The sequence below is a fragment of the Scyliorhinus torazame genome, chromosome 22, assembly GCF_047496885.1.
Source record: "Scyliorhinus torazame isolate Kashiwa2021f chromosome 22, sScyTor2.1, whole genome shotgun sequence".
Lineage (NCBI taxonomy): Eukaryota > Metazoa > Chordata > Chondrichthyes > Carcharhiniformes > Scyliorhinidae > Scyliorhinus > Scyliorhinus torazame.
This window is the reverse complement of record NC_092728.1, coordinates 15,044,655-15,066,830: the sequence shown is the minus strand read 5'-3', so window position 1 is coordinate 15,066,830 and position 22,176 is coordinate 15,044,655. Positions and strand designations below refer to the sequence as shown.

The following is a 22,176-nucleotide window of genomic DNA, read 5'->3' as shown; positions in this document are numbered from 1 at the left end:
GAGTGCAGGGGGCGAGCGAGAGAGTGCAGGGGGCGAGCGAGAGAGTGCAGGGGGCGAGCGAGAGAGTGCAGAGAGCGAGAGAGTGCAGGGGGCGAGCGAGAGAGTGCAGAGATAGCGAGCGAGAGAGTGCAGGGGGCGAGCGAGAGAGTGCAGGGGCGAGCGAGAGAGTGCAGGGGGCGAGCGAGAGAGTGCAGGGGGCGAGCGAGAGAGTGCAGGGGGCGAGCGAGAGAGTGCAGGGGGGCGAGCGAGAGAGTGCAGGGGGCGAGCGAGAGAGTGCAGGGGGCGAGCGAGAGAGTGCAGGGGGCGAGCGAGAGAGTGCAGGGGGCGAGCGAGAGAGTGCAGGGGGCGAGCGAGAGAGTGCAGGGGGCGAGCGAGAGAGTGCAGGGGGCGAGCGAGAGAGTGCAGGGGGCGAGCGAGAGAGTGCAGGGGGCGAGCGAGAGAGTGCAGGGGGCGAGCGAGAGAGTGCAGGGGGCGAGCGAGAGAGTGCAGGGGGCGAGCGAGAGAGTGCAGGGGGGCGAGCGAGAGAGTGCAGGGGGCGAGCGAGAGAGTGCAGGGGGCGAGCGAGAGAGTGCAGGGGGCGAGCGAGAGAGTGCAGGGGGCGAGCGAGAGAGTGCAGGGGGCGAGCGAGAGAGTGCAGGGGGCGAGCGAGAGAGTGCAGGGGGCGAGCGAGAGAGTGCAGGGGGCGAGCGAGAGAGTGCAGGGGGCGAGCGAGAGAGTGCAGGGGGCGAGCGAGAGAGTGCAGGGGGCGAGCGAGAGAGTGCAGGGGGCGAGCGAGAGAGTGCAGGGGGCGAGCGAGAGAGTGCAGGGGGCGAGCGAGAGAGTGCAGGGGGCGAGCGAGAGAGTGCAGGGGCGAGCGAGAGAGTGCAGGGGGCGAGCGAGAGAGTGCAGGGGGCGAGCGAGAGAGTGCAGGGGGCGAGCGAGAGAGGGCAGAGGGCGAGCGAGAGAGGGCAGGGGGCGAGCGAGAGAGTGCAGAGAGCGAGCGAGAGAGAGCAGAGGGCGAGCGAGAGAGTGCAGAGAGCGAGCGAGAGAGGGCAGGGGGCGAGCGAGAGAGTGCAGAGGGCGAGCGAGAGAGAGCAGGGGGCGAGCGAGAGAGTGCAGGGGGCGAGCGAGAGAGGGCAGGGGGCGAGCGAGAGAGGGCAGGGGGCGAGCGAGAGAGGGCAGGGGGCGAGCGAGAGAGGGCAGGGGGCGAGCGAGAGAGGGCAGGGGGCGAGCGAGAGAGGGCAGGGGGCGAGCGAGAGAGGGCAGAGAGCGAGCGAGAGAGTGCAGGGGGCGAGCGAGAGAGGGCAGAGAGCGAGCGAGAGAGTGCAGGGGGCGAGCGAGAGAGTGCAGGGGGCGAGCGAGAGAGTGCAGGGGGCGAGCGAGAGAGTGCAGAGAGCGAGCGAGAGAGTGCAGGGGGCGAGCGAGAGAGGGCAGAGGGCGAGCGAGAGAGTGCAGGGGGCGAGCGAGAGAGGGCAGAGAGCGAGCGAGAGAGTGCAGGGGGCGAGCGAGAGAGGGCAGAGAGCGAGCGAGAGAGTGCAGGGGGCGAGCGAGAGAGGGCAGAGGGCGAGCGAGAGAGTGCAGGGGGCGAGCGAGAGAGGGCAGAGAGCGAGCGAGAGAGTGCTGAGAGCGAGCGAGAGAGTGCAGAGAGCGAGCGAGAGAGTGCAGGGGGCGAGCGAGAGAGTGCAGGGGGCGAGCGAGAGAGTGCAGGGGGCGAGCGAGAGAGTGCAGGGGGCGAGCGAGAGAGTGCAGGGGGGCGAGCGAGAGAGTGCAGGGGGCGAGCGAGAGAGTGCAGGGGGCGAGCGAGAGAGTGCAGGGGGCGAGCGAGAGAGTGCAGAGGGCGAGCGAGAGAGTGCAGAGGGCGAGCGAGAGAGTGCAGGGGGCGAGCGAGAGAGTGCAGGGGGCGAGCGAGAGAGTGCAGGGGGCGAGCGAGAGAGTGCAGGGGGCGAGCGAGAGAGAGCAGACATCGAGCGAGAGAGTGCAGAGAGCGAGCGAGAGAGGGCAGAGAGCGAGCGAGAGAGGGCAGAGAGCGAGCGAGAGAGTGCAGAGAGCGAGAAAGTGCAGAGAGCAAGTGAGAGAGGGCAGAGAGCGAGCGAGAGAGTGCAGAGAGCGAGCGAGAGAGTGCAGGGGGCGAGCGAGAGAGTGCAGAGAGCGAGCGAGAGAGTGCAGAGAGCGAGCGAGAGAGTGCAGAGAGCGAGCGAGAGAGTGCAGAGAGCGAGCGAGAGAGGGCAGAGAGCGAGCGAGAGAGTGCAGAGGGCGAGCGAGAGAGTGCAGAGGGCGAGCGAGAGAGTGCAGAGAGCGAGCGAGAGAGGGCAGAGAGCGAGCGAGAGAGGGCAGAGAGCGAGCGAGAGAGTGCAGAGGGCGAGCGAGAGAGTGCAGAGGGCGAGCGAGAGAGTGCAGAGAGCGAGCGAGAGAGGGCAGAGAGCGAGCGAGAGAGGGCAGAGAGCGAGCGAGAGAGGGCAGAGAGCGAGCGAGAGAGGGCAGAGAGCGAGCGAGAGAGGGCAGAGAGCGAGCGAGAGAGGGCAGAGAGCGAGCGAGAGTGCAGCGAGCGAGAAAGTGCAGAGAGCGAGCGAGAGAGTGCAGAGAGCGAGCGAGAGAGGGCAGAGAGCGAGCGAGAGAGTGCAGAGAGCGAGCGAGAGAGTGCAGAGAGCGAGCGAGAGAGGGCAGAGAGCGAGCGAGAGAGGGCAGAGAGCGAGCGAGAGAGGGCAGAGAGCGAGCGAGAGAGTGCAGAGAGCGAGCGAGAGAGGGCAGAGAGCGAGCGAGAGAGTGCAGAGAGCGAGCGAGAGGGGGGCAGAGCGAGAGGGGGGCAGAGCGAGAGGGGGGGCTCCTCCTCCAGCCCCTACAACCCTCCCTATCGCTGTAACCGCCTCCAGCCCTACAACCCTCCCTATCACCTCCTCCAGCCCCTACCACCCTCCCTATCTCTGTAATCTCCTCCAGCCCCTACAACCCTCCCTATCTCTGTAACCTCCTCCAGCCCCTACACACCTCCCCATCTCTGTAACCTCCTCCAGCACCTACAACCCTCCCTATCTCTAACCTCCTCCAGCCCGACAACCCTCCTTATCTCTGTAACCTCCTCCAGCCCCTACACACCTCCCTATCTGTAACCTCCTCCAGCACCTACAATCCTCCCTATCTCTGCAACCTCCTCCAGCCCAAAAACCCTCCCTATCTCTGTAACCTCCTCCAGCCCCTACACACCTCCCCATCTCTGTAACCTCCTCCAGCACCTACAACCCTCCCGATCTCTGTAACCTCCTCCAGCCCCTACACACCTCCCTATCTCTGTAACCACCTCCAGGCCCTACAACCCTCCCTATCTCTGTAACCTCCTCCAGCACCTACAACCTTCCCTATCTCTGTAACCTCCTCCAGCCCTACAACCTTCCCTATCTCTGTAACCTCCTCCAACCCTCCCTCTCTCTGTAATCTCCTCCAGCCCCTACACACCTCCCTATCTCTGTAACCTCCTCCAGCACCTACAACCCTCCCTATCTCTGTAACCTCCTCCAGCCCCTTCACACCTCCCCATCTCTGTAACCTCCTCCAGCACCAACAACCCTCCCTATCTCTGTAACCTCCTCCAGCCCCGACAAACCTCCCTATCTCTGTAACCTCCTCCAGCCCCTCCATCCCTCCCTATCTCTGTAACCTCCTCCAACCCCTACAACCCTCCCTATCTCTGTAACCTCCTCCAGCCCCGAAAACCCTCCCTATCTCTGTAACCTCCTCCAGCCCCTACAACCCTCCCTATCAATGTAACCTCCTCCAGCTCCAACAACCCTCCCTATCTCTGTAACCTCCTCCAGCCCCTACAACACTCCCTATCTCTGTAACCTCCTCCTGCCCCGACAACCCTCCCTATCTCTGTAACCTCCTCCAGCCCCTACAACCCTCCCTATCACTGTAACCTCCTCCAGCTCCAACAACCCTCCCTATCTCTGTAACCTCCTCCAGCCTCTACAACCCTCCCTATCTCTGTAACCTCCTCCAGTCCCTACAACCCTCCCTATCTCTGTAACCTCCTTCAGCCCCGACAACCCTCCCTATCTCTGTAACCTCCTCCAGCCCCGACAACCCTCCCTATCTCTGTAACCTCCTCCAGCCCCTACAACCCTCCCTATCTCTGTAACCTCCTCCAGCCCTACAACCCTCCCTATCACTGTAACCTCCTCCATCTCCAACAACCCTCCCTATCTCTTTAACCTCCTCCAGCCCCTACAACACTCCCTATCTCTGTAACCTCCTCCAGCCTCGACAACCCGCCCTATCTCTGTAACCTCCTCCAGCCCCGACAACCCTCCCTATCCCTCCCTATCCCTGTAACCTCCTCCAGCCCCGACAACCCTCCCTATCTCTGTAACCTTCTCCAGCCTCGACAACCTTCCTTATATCTGTAACCTCCTCCAACCTCTACAACCCTCCCCATCTCTGTAACCTCCTCCAGCCCCGACAACCCTCCCTGTCTCTGTAACCTCCTCCAGCCCCGACAACCCTCCCTATCTCTGTAACCTCCTCCAGCCCCGACAACCCTCCCTATATCTGTAACCTCCTCCAGCCCCTACAACCCTCCCTATCCCTGTAACGTCCTCCAGCCCCTACAGCCTTCCCTATCTCTGTAACCTCCTCCAGCCCCTACAACCCTCCCTATCTCTGTAACCTCCTCCAGCCCCTACACACCTCCCCATCTCTGTAACCTCCTCCAGCACCTACAACCCTCCCTATCTCTAACCTCCTCCAGCCCGACAACCCTCCCTATCTCTGTAACCTCCTCCAGCCCCTACACTCCTCCCTATCTCTGTAACCTCCTCCAGCACCTACAATCCTCCCTATCTCTGCAACCTCCTCCAGCCCAAAAACCCTCCCTATCTCTGTAACCTCCTCCAGCCCCTACACACCTCCCCATCTCTGTAACCTCCTCCAGCACCTACAACCCTCCCGATCTCTGTAACCTCCTCCAGCCCCTACACACCTCCCTATCTCTGTAACCACCTCCAGGCCCTACAACCCTCCCTATCTCTGTAACCTCCTCCAGCACCTACAACCTTCCCTATCTCTGTAACCTCCTCCAGCCCTACAACCTTCCCTATCTCTGTAACCTCCTCCAACCCTCCCTCTCTCTGTAACCTCCTCCAGCCCCTACACACCTCCCTATCTCTGTAACCTCCTCCAGCACCTACAACCCTCCCTATCTCTGTAACCTCCTCCAGCCCGACAACCCTCCCTATCTCTGTAACCTCCTCCAGCCCCTACACACCTCCCCATCTCTGTAACCTCCTCCAGCACCAACAACCCTCCCTATCTCTGTAACCTCCTCCAGCCCCGACAAACCTCCCTATCTCTGTAACCTCCTCCAGCCCCTCCATCCCTCCCTATCTCTGTAACCTCCTCCAACCCCTACAACCCTCCCTATCTCTGTAACCTCCTCCAGCCCCGAAAACCCTCCCTATCTCTGTAACCTCCTCCAGCCCCTACAACCCTCCCTATCAATGTAACCTCCTCCAGCTCCAACAACCCTCCCTATCTCTGTAACCTCCTCCAGCCCCTACAACACTCCCTATCTCTGTAACCTCCTCCTGCCCCGACAACCCTCCCTATCTCTGTAACCTCCTCCAGCCCCTACAACCCTCCCTATCACTGTAACCTCCTCCAGCTCCAACAACCCTCCCTATCTCTGTAACCTCCTCCAGCCTCTACAACCCTCCCTATCTCTGTAACCTCCTCCAGTCCCTACAACCCTCCCTATCTCTGTAACCTCCTTCAGCCCCGACAACCCTCCCTATCTCTGTAACCTCCTCCAGCCCCGACAACCCTCCCTATCTCTGTAACCTCCTCCAGCCCCTACGACCCTCCCTATCTCTGTAACCTCCTCCAGCCCTACAACCCTCCCTATCACTGTAACCTCCTCCATCTCCAACAACCCTCCCTATCTCTTTAACCTCCTCCAGCCCCTACAACACTCCCTATCTCTGTAACCTCCTCCAGCCTCGACAACCCGCCCTATCTCTGTAACCTCCTCCAGCCCCGACAACCCTCCCTATCCCTCCCTATCCCTGTAACCTCCTCCAGCCCCGACAACCCTCCCTATCTCTGTAACCTTCTCCAGCCTCGACAACCTTCCTTATATCTGTAACCTCCTCCAACCTCTACAACCCTCCCCATCTCTGTAACCTCCTCCAGCCCCGACAACCCTCCCTGTCTCTGTAACCTCCTCCAGCCCCGACAACCCTCCCTATCTCTGTAACCTCCTCCAGCCCCGACAACCCTCCCTATATCTGTAACCTCCTCCAGCCCCTACAACCCTCCCTATCCCTGTAACGTCCTCCAGCCCCTACAGCCTTCCCTATCTCTGTAACCTCCTCCAGCCCCTACAACCCTCCCTATCTCTGTAACCTCCTCCAGCCCCTACAACCCTCCCTAACTCTGTAACCTCCTCCAGCCCCTACAACCCTCCCTATCTCTGTAACCTCCTCCAACCTCTACAACCCTCCCTATCTCTGTAACCTCATCAAACCCTACAACCCTCCCTATCTCTGTAACCTCCTCCAGCCCCGACAACCCTCCCTATCTCTGTAACCTCCTCCAGCCCCTACAACCCTCCCTATCACTGTAACCTCCTCCAGCCTCGACAACCCGCCCTATCTCTGTAACCTCCTCCAGCCCCGACAACCCTCCCTATCCCTGTAACCTCCTCCAGCCCCGACAACCCTATCTCTGTAACCTCCTCCAGCCCAGACAACCCTCCCTATCTCTGTAACATCCTCCAGCCCTGACAACCCTCCCTATCTCTGTAACCTCCTCCAGCCCTGACAACTCTCCCTATCTCTGTAACCTCCTCCAGCCTTGACAACCCTCCCTATCTCTGTAACCTACTCCAGCCCCAACAACCCTCCCTACCTCTGTAAGATCCTCCAGCCCCTACAACCCTCCCTATTTCTGTAACCTTCTCCAGCCCCTACAACCCTCCCTATCTCTGTAACCTCCTCCAGCCCTACAACCCTCCCTTTGTTTGTAACCTCCTCCAGCCCCGACAACTCTCCCTATCGCTGTAACCTCCTCCAGACCCTACAACCCTCCATATCCCTGTAACCCCCTCAAGCCCCTACAACTCTCCCTGTCACTGTAACCTCCTCCAGCCTCTACAACCCTCCCTATCTCTGTAACCTCCTCCAGTCCCTACAACCCTCCCTATCTCTGTAACCTCCTCCAGCCTCGACAACCCTCCCTATCTCTGTAACCTCCTCCAGCCCCTACAACCCTCCCTATCTCTGTAATCCCCTCCAGCCCTCCCTATCTCTGTAACCTCCAACAGCCCCTACAACCCTCCCGATCTCTGTAACCTCCTTCAGCCCCGACAACCCTCCCTATCTCTGTAACCTCCTCCAGCCCCTACAACCCTCCCTATCTCTGTAACCTCCTCCAGCCCCGACAACCCTCCCTATCTCTGTAACCTCCTCCAGCCCCTACGACCCTCCCTATCTCTGTAACCTCCTCCAGCCCTACAACCCTCCCTATCTCTGTAACCTCCTCCAGCCCCGACATACCTCCCTATCTCTGTAACCTCCTCCAGTCCAGACAACCCTCCCTATCTCTGTAACCTCCTCCAGCCCCGACAACCCTCCCTATCTCTGTAACCTCCTCCAGCCCCTACAACCCTCCCCATCTCTGTAACCTCCTCCAGCCCCTACAACCCTCCCTAACTCTGTAACCTCCGCCAGCCCCTACAACCCTCCCAATCTCTGCAACCTCCTCCAGGGCCTACAACCCTCCCTATCTCTGTAACCTCCTCCAGCCCCAACAACCCTCCCTATCTCTGTAGCCCCCGGTGGAAGTGGCTACATCTTGACGTTTACCCACTGGTCTCTTGCCATCTATCACCCCTCCAGAATGAAAGAGCACAGGCCCCCAGCCGCCTTGCGATGTCCCACAGCGCCTCACCAATCAGAATGCCCTCACTGCTGCAATGTCGGGAACGCCAATGTGCGCATAGCAAGATCCCAAAGGAAGCCAAGGTGATAAGTGACTCACATCACATGTTTCTTCATTGATGTTGGTCGAGGCATAAACATCAGCCTCGGGGGCAGGAAAGACCCTCCACCCCTCCCCGGAACTCCCCCCCTACCAGCACTGTGGATGTACCTACACCACGCAGGGACTGCAGCGGGCTCAAGATGGCAGCTCACCCACCACCTCCTAGAGGGGCGATTAGGGACGGAGAAAAAAACCTCCGGGCCCCGACCCGCGAGGCCCAGATCGGGTGGAATATGCGCCGCTAGCCCGTGGCCCACTCACATGATGTTGGCCTTGTGCACGGCCGTAACCTTCTTGCGCCCCTTGGCGCGGGCCAGTCCGAAGGCGTACTCCGCGATGCGCCTCGAGTTGTGCTCGGTGATGATCTTCAGGCTCTCCACAACGCCGGCCACGCTCTGCGGGGACAGGAAAAAACATGTCGGGCTGCAGGCAGCTGGGCCGACGCACAGCAAGATCCCAGAAACAGCGACTGACTGGAGTAGAGTCTCGGCCCCCTTACCCTGACTGGAGGAGGGGTAGACTCGGGGGAGAGACAGACGGGAAGGTGTTGAGGCCCCGATCGGATCAGGCGCCATCTTATCGGATGGGGGAGGGGGGGGATATGATCGAGGGGCCCAGTGGCCTCCTTCTCATTCTTGTGTTTTGGCTCTGTGACCACCTCAGTTGACAGAAATCTACCCGTCACGGTCTCGACTGCGCCAATCCAGCCCCTCCAGGGAGGAGAGTGAGGGAATGGTTCCCAACGCACCCCCCTCCCCCCCCACGAGCGGACTGGCCCCTCACTCCGGTGTTGTTAATGCCGTGATTCTGCGCGCCGCCCGCCGCCCCCCCCCCCCCCCCCCCCCCCGCGCCCCTGACAAGTTTCCCACCCGGAGGGGTGGGGAACCTCGTTCAAATAAATGACAATCTCATCTAAATGGCTTCCCCGCCATATTGGATGGTCTCCATTCGCCGATTTTTAAAAAGGGAAACCAGGTGAATGGAAGGTTTACAGGGTGGAGGGGAGGGGACGTACCCAGACACTACCCCCAGTGCCAGGCCACCCCATTACCCCCACACACCCGCGCAGCCACACACCCGGGCATCGATCTCTGTGAAGGACCTGGCTGTGGCTCTCACCTCGTGCTCCAGGTTGCTGTATTCTCCCTCGGTGTTCTCTCGAATGATGAGGATATCGATGTCCTGGTGCCTGGTCTGGACGCCCGGCAGGCTCTGGCAGTGTATCACGTTGGCGTAAAGGTCCAGGCTGGTCCTATAGACCGGAGGATGGGGGAAGAAGTGAAACACAGGTGACAGCGACAGGGTCTCTGGTCTCCACAGGGTGGGAGCAAAAACACCAGAGAATGTTTTACAAAGAGGACAAAGCACAGGAAGCGGCCACCCAGCTCACACTGTGCTGGCACCTTTGACAGAGCTCCCCAATTAGTCCCAGCGCCTCGGATATTTATCCCCTTCCAACTATCTCTCGGATTCCCTTTCCCAAGGGCGGATTTGCTGCTGGGAACAATTTCTCCTCTTTTACTCGATCGAAACCCCCCCCGGTGATTGTGAACGCCTCGATTAAATCTCCCCTCTTAACCTTCTCTGCTCCAATGGTTAGAAAGGTTTGACACAACTTGATGAAGCATTGAAGCGAGGTGAGAGTGACTGCCCTCGACATCAAGGCAGCATTTGACCGAGTCTGGCATCAAGGAGCCCGAGCTAAACTGGAGTCAGTGGGAATCAGGGGTAAACGCCCCGCTGGTTGGGGTCATACCCGGCACAAAGGAAGATGGTTGTGGTGGTTGGAGGTCAATCATCTCAGCTCCAGGACATCACTGCAGGAGTTCCTCAGGGTCGAGTCCTCGGCCCCAACCATCTTCAGCTGCTTCATCAATGTCCTCCCTTCCATCATAGGGTCAGTCGTGGGGATGTTTGCGGATAACTGCACAATGTTCAGCACCATTCGCAACTCCTCAGATACTGAATCAGTCCCTGTCCAAATGCAGCAAGACCCGGGCAATATCCGGGCTCGGGGCTGACAAGGGGCAAGTTACATTCACATCACACAAGTGCCCGGAAATGACCGTCTCCGACAAGAGAGGATCTAACCACCGCCCCTTGACATTCACTGACATTACCATCGCTGAATCCCCCCACACTCAACACCCTGGGGTTACCATTGATCAGAAACTGAACTGGACCCAGCCGTATAAATACTGTGGCTACCAGAGCAGGTCAGAGGCTGGGAATCCTGCGGAGAGTAACTCACCTCCCGACCCCCTCAAAGCCTGTCCACCATCTACAAGGACACAAGTCAGGAGTGTGATGGACTCTCCCACTCGCCTGGATGAGCGCGGCTCCGACAACACTCGAGAAGCTCGACACTACCCAGGACAAAGCAGCCCCCGCCCCCCGGCTCGATCGACACGCTAACCCCCACGTTCAACATTCACTCCCTCCACCCCCCGACGCACAGCGGCAGCCGTGTGCACCGTCTACAAGATGCACGGCAGCCACTCGCCAAGGCTCCTTCGACAGCACCGCCAAACCATCCACCTCTACCCCCGAGAAGGACGAGGGCAGCAGATGCCATGGGGAACACCCACAGCCTGCACGTCCCCCCTCCCCCAAACACACACCATCCCGATGGAAATATATCGGCCGTTCCATCACTGTCGCCGGGTCAGAATCCTGGAACTCCCTCCCTAACAGCACTGTGGGTGTACCTACATCATATGTTATTCCATATAAACCACCCGGAACCCCTCGATTAGATTCCAGTCTGTAACTCACTCCCGGGTATCTGTTATTTTATATATAAACCACCCCGAACCCCTCGATTAGATTCCAGTCTGTAACTCACTCCCGGGTATCTGCTATTCTATACATAAACCACCTGAACCCCTCGATTAGTTTCCAGTCTGTAACTCACTCCCGGGTATCTGTTATTCTATATATAAACCACCCTGAACCCCTAGATTAGATTCTAGTCTGTAACTCCCTCCCGGGTATCTGTTATTCTATATATAAACCACCCTGAACCCCTCGATTAGATTCCAGTCTGTAACTCACTCCCGGGTATCTGTTATTCTATATATAAACCACCCTGAACCCCTCGATTAGATTCCAGTCTGTAACTCACTCCTGGGTATCTGGTATTCTATATATAAACCATCCCAAACCCCTCGATAAGATTCCAGTCTGTAACTCACTCCTGGGTATCTGTTATTCTATATATAAACCACCCCGAGCCCCTCGATTAGATTCCAGTCTGTAACTCACTCCCGGGTATCTGTTATTCTATATATAAACCACCCGAACCCCTCGATTAGATTCCAGTCTGTAACTCACTCCTGGGTATCTGTTATTCTATATATAAACCAGCCTGAACCCCTTAATTAGATTCCAGTCAGTAACTCACTCCCGGGTATCTGTTATTCTATATATAAACCACCCCAAACATTTCGATTAGATTCCAGTCTGTAACACACTCCCGGGTATCTGTTATTCTATATATAAACCACCCCGAACCCCTCGATTAGATTCCAGTCTGTAACTCACTCCCGGGTATCTGTTATTCTATATATAAACCACCCCGAACCCCTCGATTAGATTCCAGTCTGTAACTCACTCCCGGGTATCTGTTATTCTATATATAAACCACCCCGAACCCCTCGATTAGATTCCAGTCTGTAACTCACTCCCGGGTATCTGTTATTCTATATATAAACCACCCTGAACCCCTTAATTAGATTCCAGTCTGTAACTCACTCCCAGGTATCTGTTATTCTATATATAAACCACCCCGAACCCCTCGATTAGATTCCAGTCTGTAACTCGCTATCGGATATCTGTTATTCTATATATAAACCACCCCGAACCCCTCGATTAGATTCCAGTCTGTAACTCACTCCTGGGTATCTGTTATTCTATATATAAACCACCCCGAACCCCTCGACTAGATTCCAGTCTGTAACTCACTCCCGGGTATCTGTTATTCTATATATAAACCACCCCGAACCCCTCGATTAGACTCCAGTCTGTAACTCACTCCCGGGTATCTGTTATTCTATATATAAACCACCGGAACCCCTCGATTAGATTCCAGTCTGTAACTCACTCCTGGGTATCTGTTATTCTATATATAAACCACCCCGCACCCCTCGATTAGATTCCAGTCTGTAACTCACTCCCGGGTATCTGTTATTCTATATATAAACCACCCCGAACCCCTCGATCAGATTCCAGTCTGTAACACACTCCCGGGTATCTGTTATTCTATATATAAACCACCCCGAACCCCTCGATTAGATTCCAGTCTGTAACTCACTCCCGGGTATCTGTTATTCTATATATAAACCACCCTGAACCCCTTAATTAGATTCCAGTCTGTAACTCACTCCCAGGTATCTGTTATTCTATATATAAACTACCCCGAACCCCTCGATTAGATTCCAGTCTGTAACTCACTCCCGGGTATCTGTTATTCTATATATAAACCTCCGGAACCCCTCGATTAGATTCCAGTCTGTAACTCGCTCTCGGACATCTGTTATTCTATATATAAACCACCCCGAAACCCTCGATTAGATTCCAGTCAGTAACTCACTCCCGGGTATCTGTTATTCTATATATAAACCACCCCAAACATTTCGATTAGATTCCAGCCTGTAACTCACTCTCAGGTATCTGTTATTCTATATATAAACCACCGCGAATCCCAGAGATTAGATTCCAGTCTGTAACTCACTCCCGGATATCTGTTATTCTATATGTAAACCCCCCCGACATCTCGATTAGATTCCAGTCTGTAACTCACTCCTGGGTGTTATTCTATATATAAACACCCCGAAATCCTCGATTAGATTCCAGTCAGTAACTCACTCCCGGGTATCTGTTATTCTATATATAAACCACCCCGAACCCCTCGATTAGATTCCAGTCTGTAACTCACTCCCGGGTATCTGTTATTCTATATATAAACCATCCCGAACCCCTCGATTAGATTCCAGTCTGTAAATCACTCCCGGGTGTTATTCTATATATAAACACCCCGAAATCCTCGATTAGATTCCAGTCAGTAACTCACTCCCGGTTATCTGTTATTCTATATATAAACCACCGCGAATCCCAGAGATTAGATTCCAGTCTGTAACTCACTCCCGGATATCTGTTATTCTATATGTAAACCCCCCCGACATCTCGATTAGATTCCAGTCTGTAACTCACTCCTGGGTGTTATTCTATATATAAACACCCCGAAATCCTCGATTAGATTCCAGTCAGTAACTCACTCCCGGGTATCTGTTATTCTATATATAAACCACCCCGAACCCCTCGATTAGATTCCAGTCTGTAACTCACTCCCGGGTATCTGTTATTCTATATATAAACCATCCCGAACCCCTCGATTAGATTCCAGTCTGTAAATCACTCCCGGGTGTTATTCTATATATAAACACCCCGAAATCCTCGATTAGATTCCAGTCAGTAACTCACTCCCGGATATCTGTTATTCTATATATAAACCACCCCGAACCCCTCGATTAGATTCCAGTCTGTAACTCACTCCCGGGTATCTGTTATTCTATATATAAACCACCCCGAACCCCTCGATTAGATTCCAGTCTGTAACTCGCTCCCGGGTATCTGTTATTCTATATGTAAACCACCCCAAAAATTTTGATTAGATTCCAGTCAGTAACTCACTCCCGGGTATCTGTTATTCTACATATAAACCACCCCAAACATTTTGATTAGATTCCAGTCTGTAACTCACTCCCGGGTATCTGTTATTCTATATATAAACCACCCCGAACCCCTCGATTAGATTCCAGTCTGTAACTCACTCCCGGGTATCTGTTATTCTATATATAAACCACCCCGAACCCCTCGATTAGATTCCAGTCTGTAACTCGCTCCCGGGTATCTGTTATTCTATATGTAAACCACCCCAAACATTTTGATTAGATTCCAGTCAGTAACTCACTCCCGGGTATCTGTTAATCTATATATAAACCACCCCAAACATTTCGATTAGATTCCAGACTGTAACTCACTCCCGGGTATCTGTTATTCTATATATAAACCCCCCCAACATCTCGATTAGATTCCAGTCTGTAACTCACTCCTGGGTGTTATTCTATATATAAACCACCCCGAACCCTCGATTAGATTCCAGTCTGTAACTTACTCCCGGGTATCTGTTATTCTATATGTAAACCATCCCGAACCCCTCTATTAGATTCCAGTCTGTAACACACTCCCGGTTATCTGTTATTCTAAATATAAACCACCCCGAACCCCTTAATTAGATTCCAGTCTGTAACTCACTCCCAGGTATCTGTTATTCTATATATAAACCACCCCGAACCCCTCGATTAGATTCCAGTCTGTAGCTCACTCCCGGGTATCTTTTATTCTATATATAAACCACCCTGAACCCCTCAAATAGATTCCAGTCTGTAACTCACTCCCGGGTATCTGTTATTCCATATATAAACCACCCCGAACCCCTCAATTAGATTCCAGTCTGTAGCTCACTCCCGGGTATCTGTTATTCTATATATAAACCACCCCGAACCCCTCAAATAGATTACAGTCTGTAACTCACTCCAGGGTATCTGTTATTCCATATAAAAACCACCCCAAACATTTTGATTAGATTCCAGCCTGTAACTCACTCCCGGGTATCTGTTATTCTATATATAAACCACCCCGAACCCCTCGATTAGATTCCAGTCTGTAACTCACTCCTGGGTATCTGTTATTCTATATATAAACCACCCTGAACCCCTCGATTAGATTCCAGTCTGTAACTCACTCACGGGTATCTGTTATTCTATATATAAACCACCCCGAACCCCTCGATTAGATTCCAGTCTGTAACTCACTCCCGGGTACTGTTATTCTATAACTCAATCACTCCGAACCCCTCAATTAGATTCCAGTCTGTAACTCACTCCCGGGTATCTGTTATTCTATATTTAAACCACCCCGAACCCCTCGATTAGATTCCAGTCTGTAACTCACTCACGGGTGCCTGTTATTCTATATATAAACCACCCCGAACCCCTCGATTAGATTCCAGCCTGTAACTCACTCCCGGGTATCTGTTATTCTATATATAAACCACCCCGAACCCTCGATTAGATTCCAGTCTGTAACTCACTCCCGGATATCTGTTATTCTATATATAAACCACCCTGAACCCCTCGATTAGATTCCAGTCTGTAACTCACTCCCGGGTATCTGTTATTCGATATATAAACCACCCCAAACCCCTCGATTAGATTCCAGTCTGTAACTCACTCCCGGGTATCTGTTATTCTATATATAAACCACCTCGAACCCCTCGATTAGATTCCAGGCAGTAACTCACTCCCGGGTATCTGTTATTCTATATATAAACCACCCCGAACCCCTCGATTAGATTCCAGTCTGTAACTCACTCCCGGGTATCTGTTATTCTATATATAAACCACCCCGAGCCCCTCGATTAGATTCCAGTCTGTAACTCACTCCCGGGTATCTGTTATTCTATATATAAACCACCCCGAACCCCTCGATTAGATTCCAGTCTGTAACTCACTCCCGGGTATCTGTTATTCTATATATAAACCATCCGAACCCCTCGATTAGATTCCAGTCTGTAACTCACTCCCGGGTATCTGTTATTCTATATATAAACCACCCCGAACCCCTCGATTAGATTCCAGTCTGTAACTCACTCCCGGGTATCTGTTATTCTATATTTAATGCACACTTACCTTAGCAGGTTGTTACTGGACTTGTGTGATGGGGGCATGTTGTGGTTGGTTTCTATATTCCCTGAAAAAGAGCAGCCGGTAAGAGTTTGGAAACGCAGGACTGTGGTGAAACAGTCTTTCTGTGAGCACCACCACAGGCGAATAGCCAGGACATGATGGGCAGGGCACACACTGCAGCGTTTGAGCCTCGTCACATTTTGCGTTCAGGGGCCTTAAAAAATTTACTCCTTCCACCGCTGGCGCAATGCGTCCCATCCATAAGGTGCACAGTCGGAACTTGCGAGGCAGTACAGTACAGGAGATCATTCATCCCATCCATAACACACCAGCTCCCCTGTACGCCAAACCCTTATTGTCCCCAACCCTCCATTGTACTTCCGAGTTTAATTCTCTTGCGGTGTTCACCCCCGCCCCCTCACATTCTCTCCCACCTAAAACGTTCTCCTTCATATCCTCCCCCACCTAAAATCTGTGACATCCCCTCGGCAGCACCCCCGGTCCTTGTCCCATCAGCTGTCAGGAACACCTTTCCAACACTGACGTGATTCAAACCGGTCCTCATCTTGTTCAGCTCTCTCAATTACTCCCCCTGCGTCCCTGGAACCATTGTGATAAATACCCCCCCTCTGCCCCTTCTCGAGGATCCGCAGCCCCTTCCGGAATAGGAAGGGAGACGAGCAGAACTGGGTGTTTGGGGTTGATCGGAATTTGCAAAGGGCTGTGTGACATGGTGACGAGAGACAGCGGGGCAGAGGGGGGCAACGGGGCAGGGGGAGGCAGCGGGGCAGAGGGAGCGAGACAGGGAGCGAGGAGAAAGAGGAGAGAGAGCCGAGCTGAGGCTCCACCACTTCGGAGGGCACAAGCGGGTCAGGCAACCACTCACGTCCCCCCTTTGACCCCCACCCCACATTGCCATGCGCACACACAACACCCCGACTTGGAAATATATCGGCCGTTCCATCACTGTCACTGGGTGAGAATCCTGGAACTCCCTCCCTAACAGCACTGTGGGTGTACCTACATCACACGGGGACGGCAGCGGTTCAAGATGGCAGCTCACCCACCACCTTCTCGAGGGGCAATTAGGCATGGGGAAGAAATGTGGGCCTAAATCCAGCGACACCCACATCCGTGTCCTACCAGTGACTAATGAACAAAATATATTTTTATTAAAAAGCAAATATTTCAAACCAATATTTCATAACAATATTTCCCATTTGTTGCCACTTACTCGTAAGCGGCTACATCCCTTTAATTTGTACACACAATGGATTCTTTCTGAGTACAGCCCATTGTTGTCCAGGTGAAGGCGGCAGCCATTTTGGCCACGGCGGCAGCCATTTTGGCCACGGCGGCAGCCATATTGGCCACGACGGCAGCCATATTGGCCACGGCGGCAGCCATTTGGCCACGGCGGCAGCCATTTGGCCACGGCGGCAGCCATTTTGGACACGACGGCAGCCATTTTGGACACGACGGCAGCCATTTTGGACACGACGGCAGCCATATTGGCCACGACGGCAGCCATTTTGGCCACGACGGCAGCCATTTTGGCCACGACGGCAGCCATTTTGGCCACGACGGCAGCCATTTTGGCCACGACGGCAGCCATTTTGGCAACGACGGCAGCCATTTTGGCAACGACGGCAGCCATTTTGGCCACGACGGCAGCCATTTTGGCCACGACGGCAGCCATTTTGGCCACGACGGCAGCCATTTTGGCCACGACGGCAGCCATTTTGGCCACGACGGCAGCCATTTTGGCCACGACGGCAGCCATTTTGGCCACGGCAGCAGCCTATTTGGCCAAGACGGCAGCCATTTGGCCACGGCAGCAGCCCTTCTAGCCACAGCAAGATCCCACCGAAACAACAAGATGGCTCGCGGCGGCACAGCATCAGGTGGAGAACCTGACGCTAAGAGTGCAGATTGATCCCATAAATCCTGCTGCCTGAACAACATCACCCCCCCCACATCACCTCCCCCCACAACTGCTCACCCTTTAGCGCGACGCGATTCCTCCGAATGGCAGTCAGCACGCCCTCAATGCCGGCCTTGTTGTCGAGGGAAGGATGGACATCGACCACCTCAAAGTCGACAGGTACGCAGGCACACCTTTGATGAGGAAGGAGAGTAGCGTCACACAGGGTAACGGTTATACCCGTCCCCTCTGATAAACCCTCCTCCCCGCTTTCCCCCATATCCCTCGAATCTTTTGAATACCATCCCGGACGGTCACTCTGCGGATCGGAAACTCGGTTGGGCATTCGCCACCCCGCCCACATCCTAACTGGGACAGAGTCCCGTCATGTTCACCCATCAATCACAGAGCAGCGCTGCCCGACACCGACACCGGCGATCCAGGTGGGAACCCGTCCATTATAAAATTATCATCCTATTCACACTGCTTCATGGCCCTCTCCCTATCTCTGTAACCTCCTCCAGTCCCTACAACCCTCCCTATCTCTGTAACCTCCTCCAGCCCCCACAACCCTCCCTATCTCTGTAACCCCCCCAGCCTCGAAAACCCTCCCTATCTCTGTAACCTCCTCCAGCCCCTACAACCCTCCCTATCTCTGGAACCTCCTCCAGCCCCTACAACCCTCCCTATCTCTGTAACCTCCTCTAGTCCCGACAACCCTCCCTGTCTCTGTAACCTCCTCCAGCCTCGAAAACCCTCCCTATCTCTGTAACCTCCTCCAGCCCCTTCAACCCTCCCTATCTCTGTAACCTCCTCCAGCCCTTACACCCTCCCTGTCTCTGTAACCTCCTCCAGCCTCGAAAACCCTCCCTATCTCTGTAAACTCCTGCAGCCTCGAAAACCCTCCCTATCTCTGTAACCTCCTCCCGCCCCAAACCCCTCCCTATCTCTGTAACCTCCTCCAGCCTCGAAAACCCTCCCGATCTCTGTAAACTCCTCCAGCCTTGAAAACCCTCCCTATCTCTGTAACCTCCTCCCGCCCCAAACCCCTCCCTATCTCTGTAACCTCCTCCAGCCCCTAAAACCCTCCCTATCTCTGTAACCTCCTCCAGCCCCTACAACCCTCCCTATCTCTGTAACATCCTCCAGCCCCTATAACCCTCCCTATCTCTGTAACCTCCTCCAACCCCGACAACCCTCCCTATCTCTGTAACCTCCCCCAGCCCCTACAACCCTCGCGATCTCTGTAAACTCCCCCAGCCCCTACAACCCTCCCTATCTCTGTAACCTCCTCCAGCCCCTACAACCCTCCCTATCTCTGTAACCTCCTCCAGCCTCGAACACCCTCCCCATCTCTGTAACCTCCTCCCGCCCCAAAGCCCTCCCTATCTCTGTAACCTCCTCAGGCCTCGAAAACCCTCCCTATCTCTGTAACCTCCTCCCGCCCCAAACCCCTCCCTATCTCTGTAACCTCCTCCAGCCCCGACAACCCTCCCTATCTCTGTAACCTCCTCCAGCCCTGACAACCCTCCCTATCTCTGTAACCTCCTCCAGCCCCTACAACACCCCTTATGTCTGTAATCTCGTCCAGCCTTGAAAACCCTCCCTATCTCTGTAACCTCCTCCCGCCCCAAACCCCTCCCTATCTCTGTAACCTCCTCCAGCCCCTACAACCCTCCCTGTCTCTGTAACCTCCTCCAGCCCCTACAACCCTCCCTATCTCTGTAACCTCCTCCAGCCCCTACAACCCTCCCTATCTCTGTAACCTCCTCCAGCCCCTACACCCTCCCTGTCTCTGTAACCTCCTCCAGCCTCGAAAACCCTCCCTATCTCTGTAAAATCCTCCAGCCTCGAAAACCCTCCCTATCTCTGTAACCTCCCGCCCCAAACCCCTCCCTATCTCTGTAACTTTGTCCAGCCCCTACAATCCTCCCTATCTCTGTAACCTCCTCCAGCCCCTACAACCCTCCCTATCTCTGTAACCTCCTCCAGCCCCGACAACCCTCCCTATCTCTGTAACCTCCTCTAGCCCCTACACCCCTCCCTATCTCTGTAACCTCCTCCAGCCCCAACAACCATCCCTATCTCTGTAACCTCCTCCAGCCCACACAACCCTCCCTGTCTCTGTAACCTCCTCCAGCCCCTACAACCCTCCCTATCTCTGTAACCTCCTCCAGCCCCGACAACCCTCCCTATCTCTGTAACCTCCTCTAGCCCCTACAACCCTCCCTATCTCTGTAACCTTCTCCAGCCCCAACAACCATCCCTATCTCTGTAACCTCCTCCAGCCCCTACAACCCTCCCTATCTCTGTAACCTTCTCCAGCCCCAACAACCATCCCTATCTCTGTAACCTCCTCCAGCCCCTACAACCCTCCCTAGCTCTATAACTTCCTCCAGCCCCTACAACCCTCCCTATCTCTGTAACTTCCTCCAGCCCCTACAACCCTCCCGATCTCGGTGACATCAAGAAACCCTTGAGATCTCTGCTCTCTGTGGCAGTGCCTTCAGCTATCCGGGGCCCTCAGGATCAGGAACTCCTCCTGATAACCAGTCTCTCTCTGAAGGACTTGGATTGCGATTGTGTACAATGGGAGAGGGTTTGAATGCATTGGGATTGTGTACTGTGGGAGTGAATGGGAAAGGGTTTGGGTCCATTGGGATTGTGCACAGTGGGAATGAATGGGAAGGGGTTTGGGTCCATTGGGATTGTGCACAGTGGGAGTGAAGGGGAAGGGGTTTGTGTCCATTGGGATTGTGTACAGTGGGAATGAATGGGAAGGGGTTTGGGTCCATTGGGATTGTGCACAGTGGGAATGAATGGGAAGGGGTTTGTGTCCATTGGGATTGTGTACAGTGGGAGTGAATGGGAAGGGATTTGGGTCCATTGGGATTGTGTACAGTGGGAGTGAACGGGAAGGGGTTTGGGTCCATTGAGATTGTGTGCAGTGGGTGTGAATTGGAAAGGGTTTGGGTCCATTGGGATTGTGTACAGTGGGAGTGAACGGGAAGGAGTTTGGGTCCATTGGGATTGTGTACAGTGGGAGTGAACGGGAAGGGGTTTGTGTCCACTGGGATTGTGTACAGTGGGAGTGAATGGGAAGGGATTTGGGTGCATTGGGATTGTGTACAGTGGGAGTGAATGGGAAGGGGTTTGGGTCCATTGGGATTGTGTACAGTGGGAGTGAATTGTAAGGGGTTTGGGTCCATTGGGATTGTGTACAGTGGGAGTGAATGGGAAGGGGTTTGGGTCCGTTGGGATTGTGCACAGTGGGAGTGAATGGGAAAGGGTTTGGGTCCATTGGAATTGTGTACAGTGGGAGTGAACGGGAAGGGGTTTGGGTGCATTGGGATTGTGTACAGTGGGAGTGAATGGGAAGGGGTTTGGGACAATTGGGATTGTGCACAGTGGGAGTGAACGGGAAGGGATTTGGGTCCATTGGGATTGTGTACAGTGGGAGTGAACGGGAAGGGTTTGGGATTGTGCACAGTTGGAGTGAATGGGAAGAGATTGGGATTGTGTAGAGTGGGAGTGAATGGGAAGAGATTTGGGATTGGGATTGTGCACAGTGGGAGTGAATGGGAAGAGTTTGGGATTGGGATTGTGTACAGTGGGAGTGAATGGGAAGGGGTTTGGGTCCATTGGGATTGTGTACAGTGCGAGTGAAGGGGAAGGGGTTTGGATCCATTGGGATTGGGGACAGTGGGAGTGAATGGGGAGGGGTTGGGTCCATTGGGACTGTGTCCAGTGGGAGTGAATGGGAAGGGGTTTGGGTCCATTGGGATTGTGTACAGTGGGAGTGAATGGGAAGGGGTTTGGGTTCAATGGGATTGTGTACAGTAGGAGTGAATGGGAAGAGATTGGGATTGGGATTGTGCACAGTGGGAGTGAATGGGAAGAGTTTGGTATTGGGATTGTGCATAGTGGGAGTGAATGGGAAGAGTTTGGGATTGGGATTGTGCAAAGTGTGAGTGAATGGGAAGAGTTTGGGATTGGGATTGTGCACAGTGGGAGTTAATGGGAAGAGTTTGGGATTGGGATTTTGCACGGTGGGAGTGAATGGGAAGAGTTTGGGATTGGGATTGTGCATGGTGGGAGTGAATGGGAAGAGTTTGGGATTGGGATTGTGCGCAGTGGGAGTGAATGGGAAGAGTTTGGGATTGGGATTGTGCACAGTGGGAGTGAATGGGAAGAGTTCGGGATTGGGATTGTGCACAGTGGGAGTGAATGGGAAGAGATTGGGATTGGGATTGTGCACAGTGGGAGTGAATGGGAAGAGATTGGGATGGTGCACAGTGGGAGTGAATGGGAAGAGATTGGGATTGGGGTTGTGCACAGTGGGAGTGAAGGGGAAGAGTTTGGTCTTGGGATTGTGCACAGTGGGAGTGAATGGGAAGAGATTGGGATTGTGCACAGTGGGAGTGAATGGGAAGAGTTTGGGATTGGGATTGTGCACAGTGGGAGTGAATGGGAAGAGTTTAGGATTGAGATGGT

The 22,176-nt window shown here is 54.4% G+C and overlaps 1 protein-coding gene across 3 annotated transcripts in view; it reads right to left on the bottom strand.

Moving 5' to 3' along the window:
- The window catches only part of idh3g (isocitrate dehydrogenase (NAD(+)) 3 non-catalytic subunit gamma), an 86,599-nt gene that overhangs the window by 30,941 nt on the left and 33,482 nt on the right, over positions 1-22,176 (bottom strand). For all 3 annotated transcript variants that reach the window (XM_072487917.1, XM_072487918.1, XM_072487919.1), the window contains 4 exons: positions 17,761-17,876; positions 15,762-15,822; positions 9,130-9,262; positions 8,272-8,405 (listed from right to left, as the gene is read on the bottom strand). In XM_072487917.1, the coding sequence (XP_072344018.1) occupies positions 8,272-8,405; positions 9,130-9,262; positions 15,762-15,822; positions 17,761-17,876 (444 nt within the window). The remainder of the gene's footprint in view (positions 1-8,271; positions 8,406-9,129; positions 9,263-15,761; positions 15,823-17,760; positions 17,877-22,176) is intronic.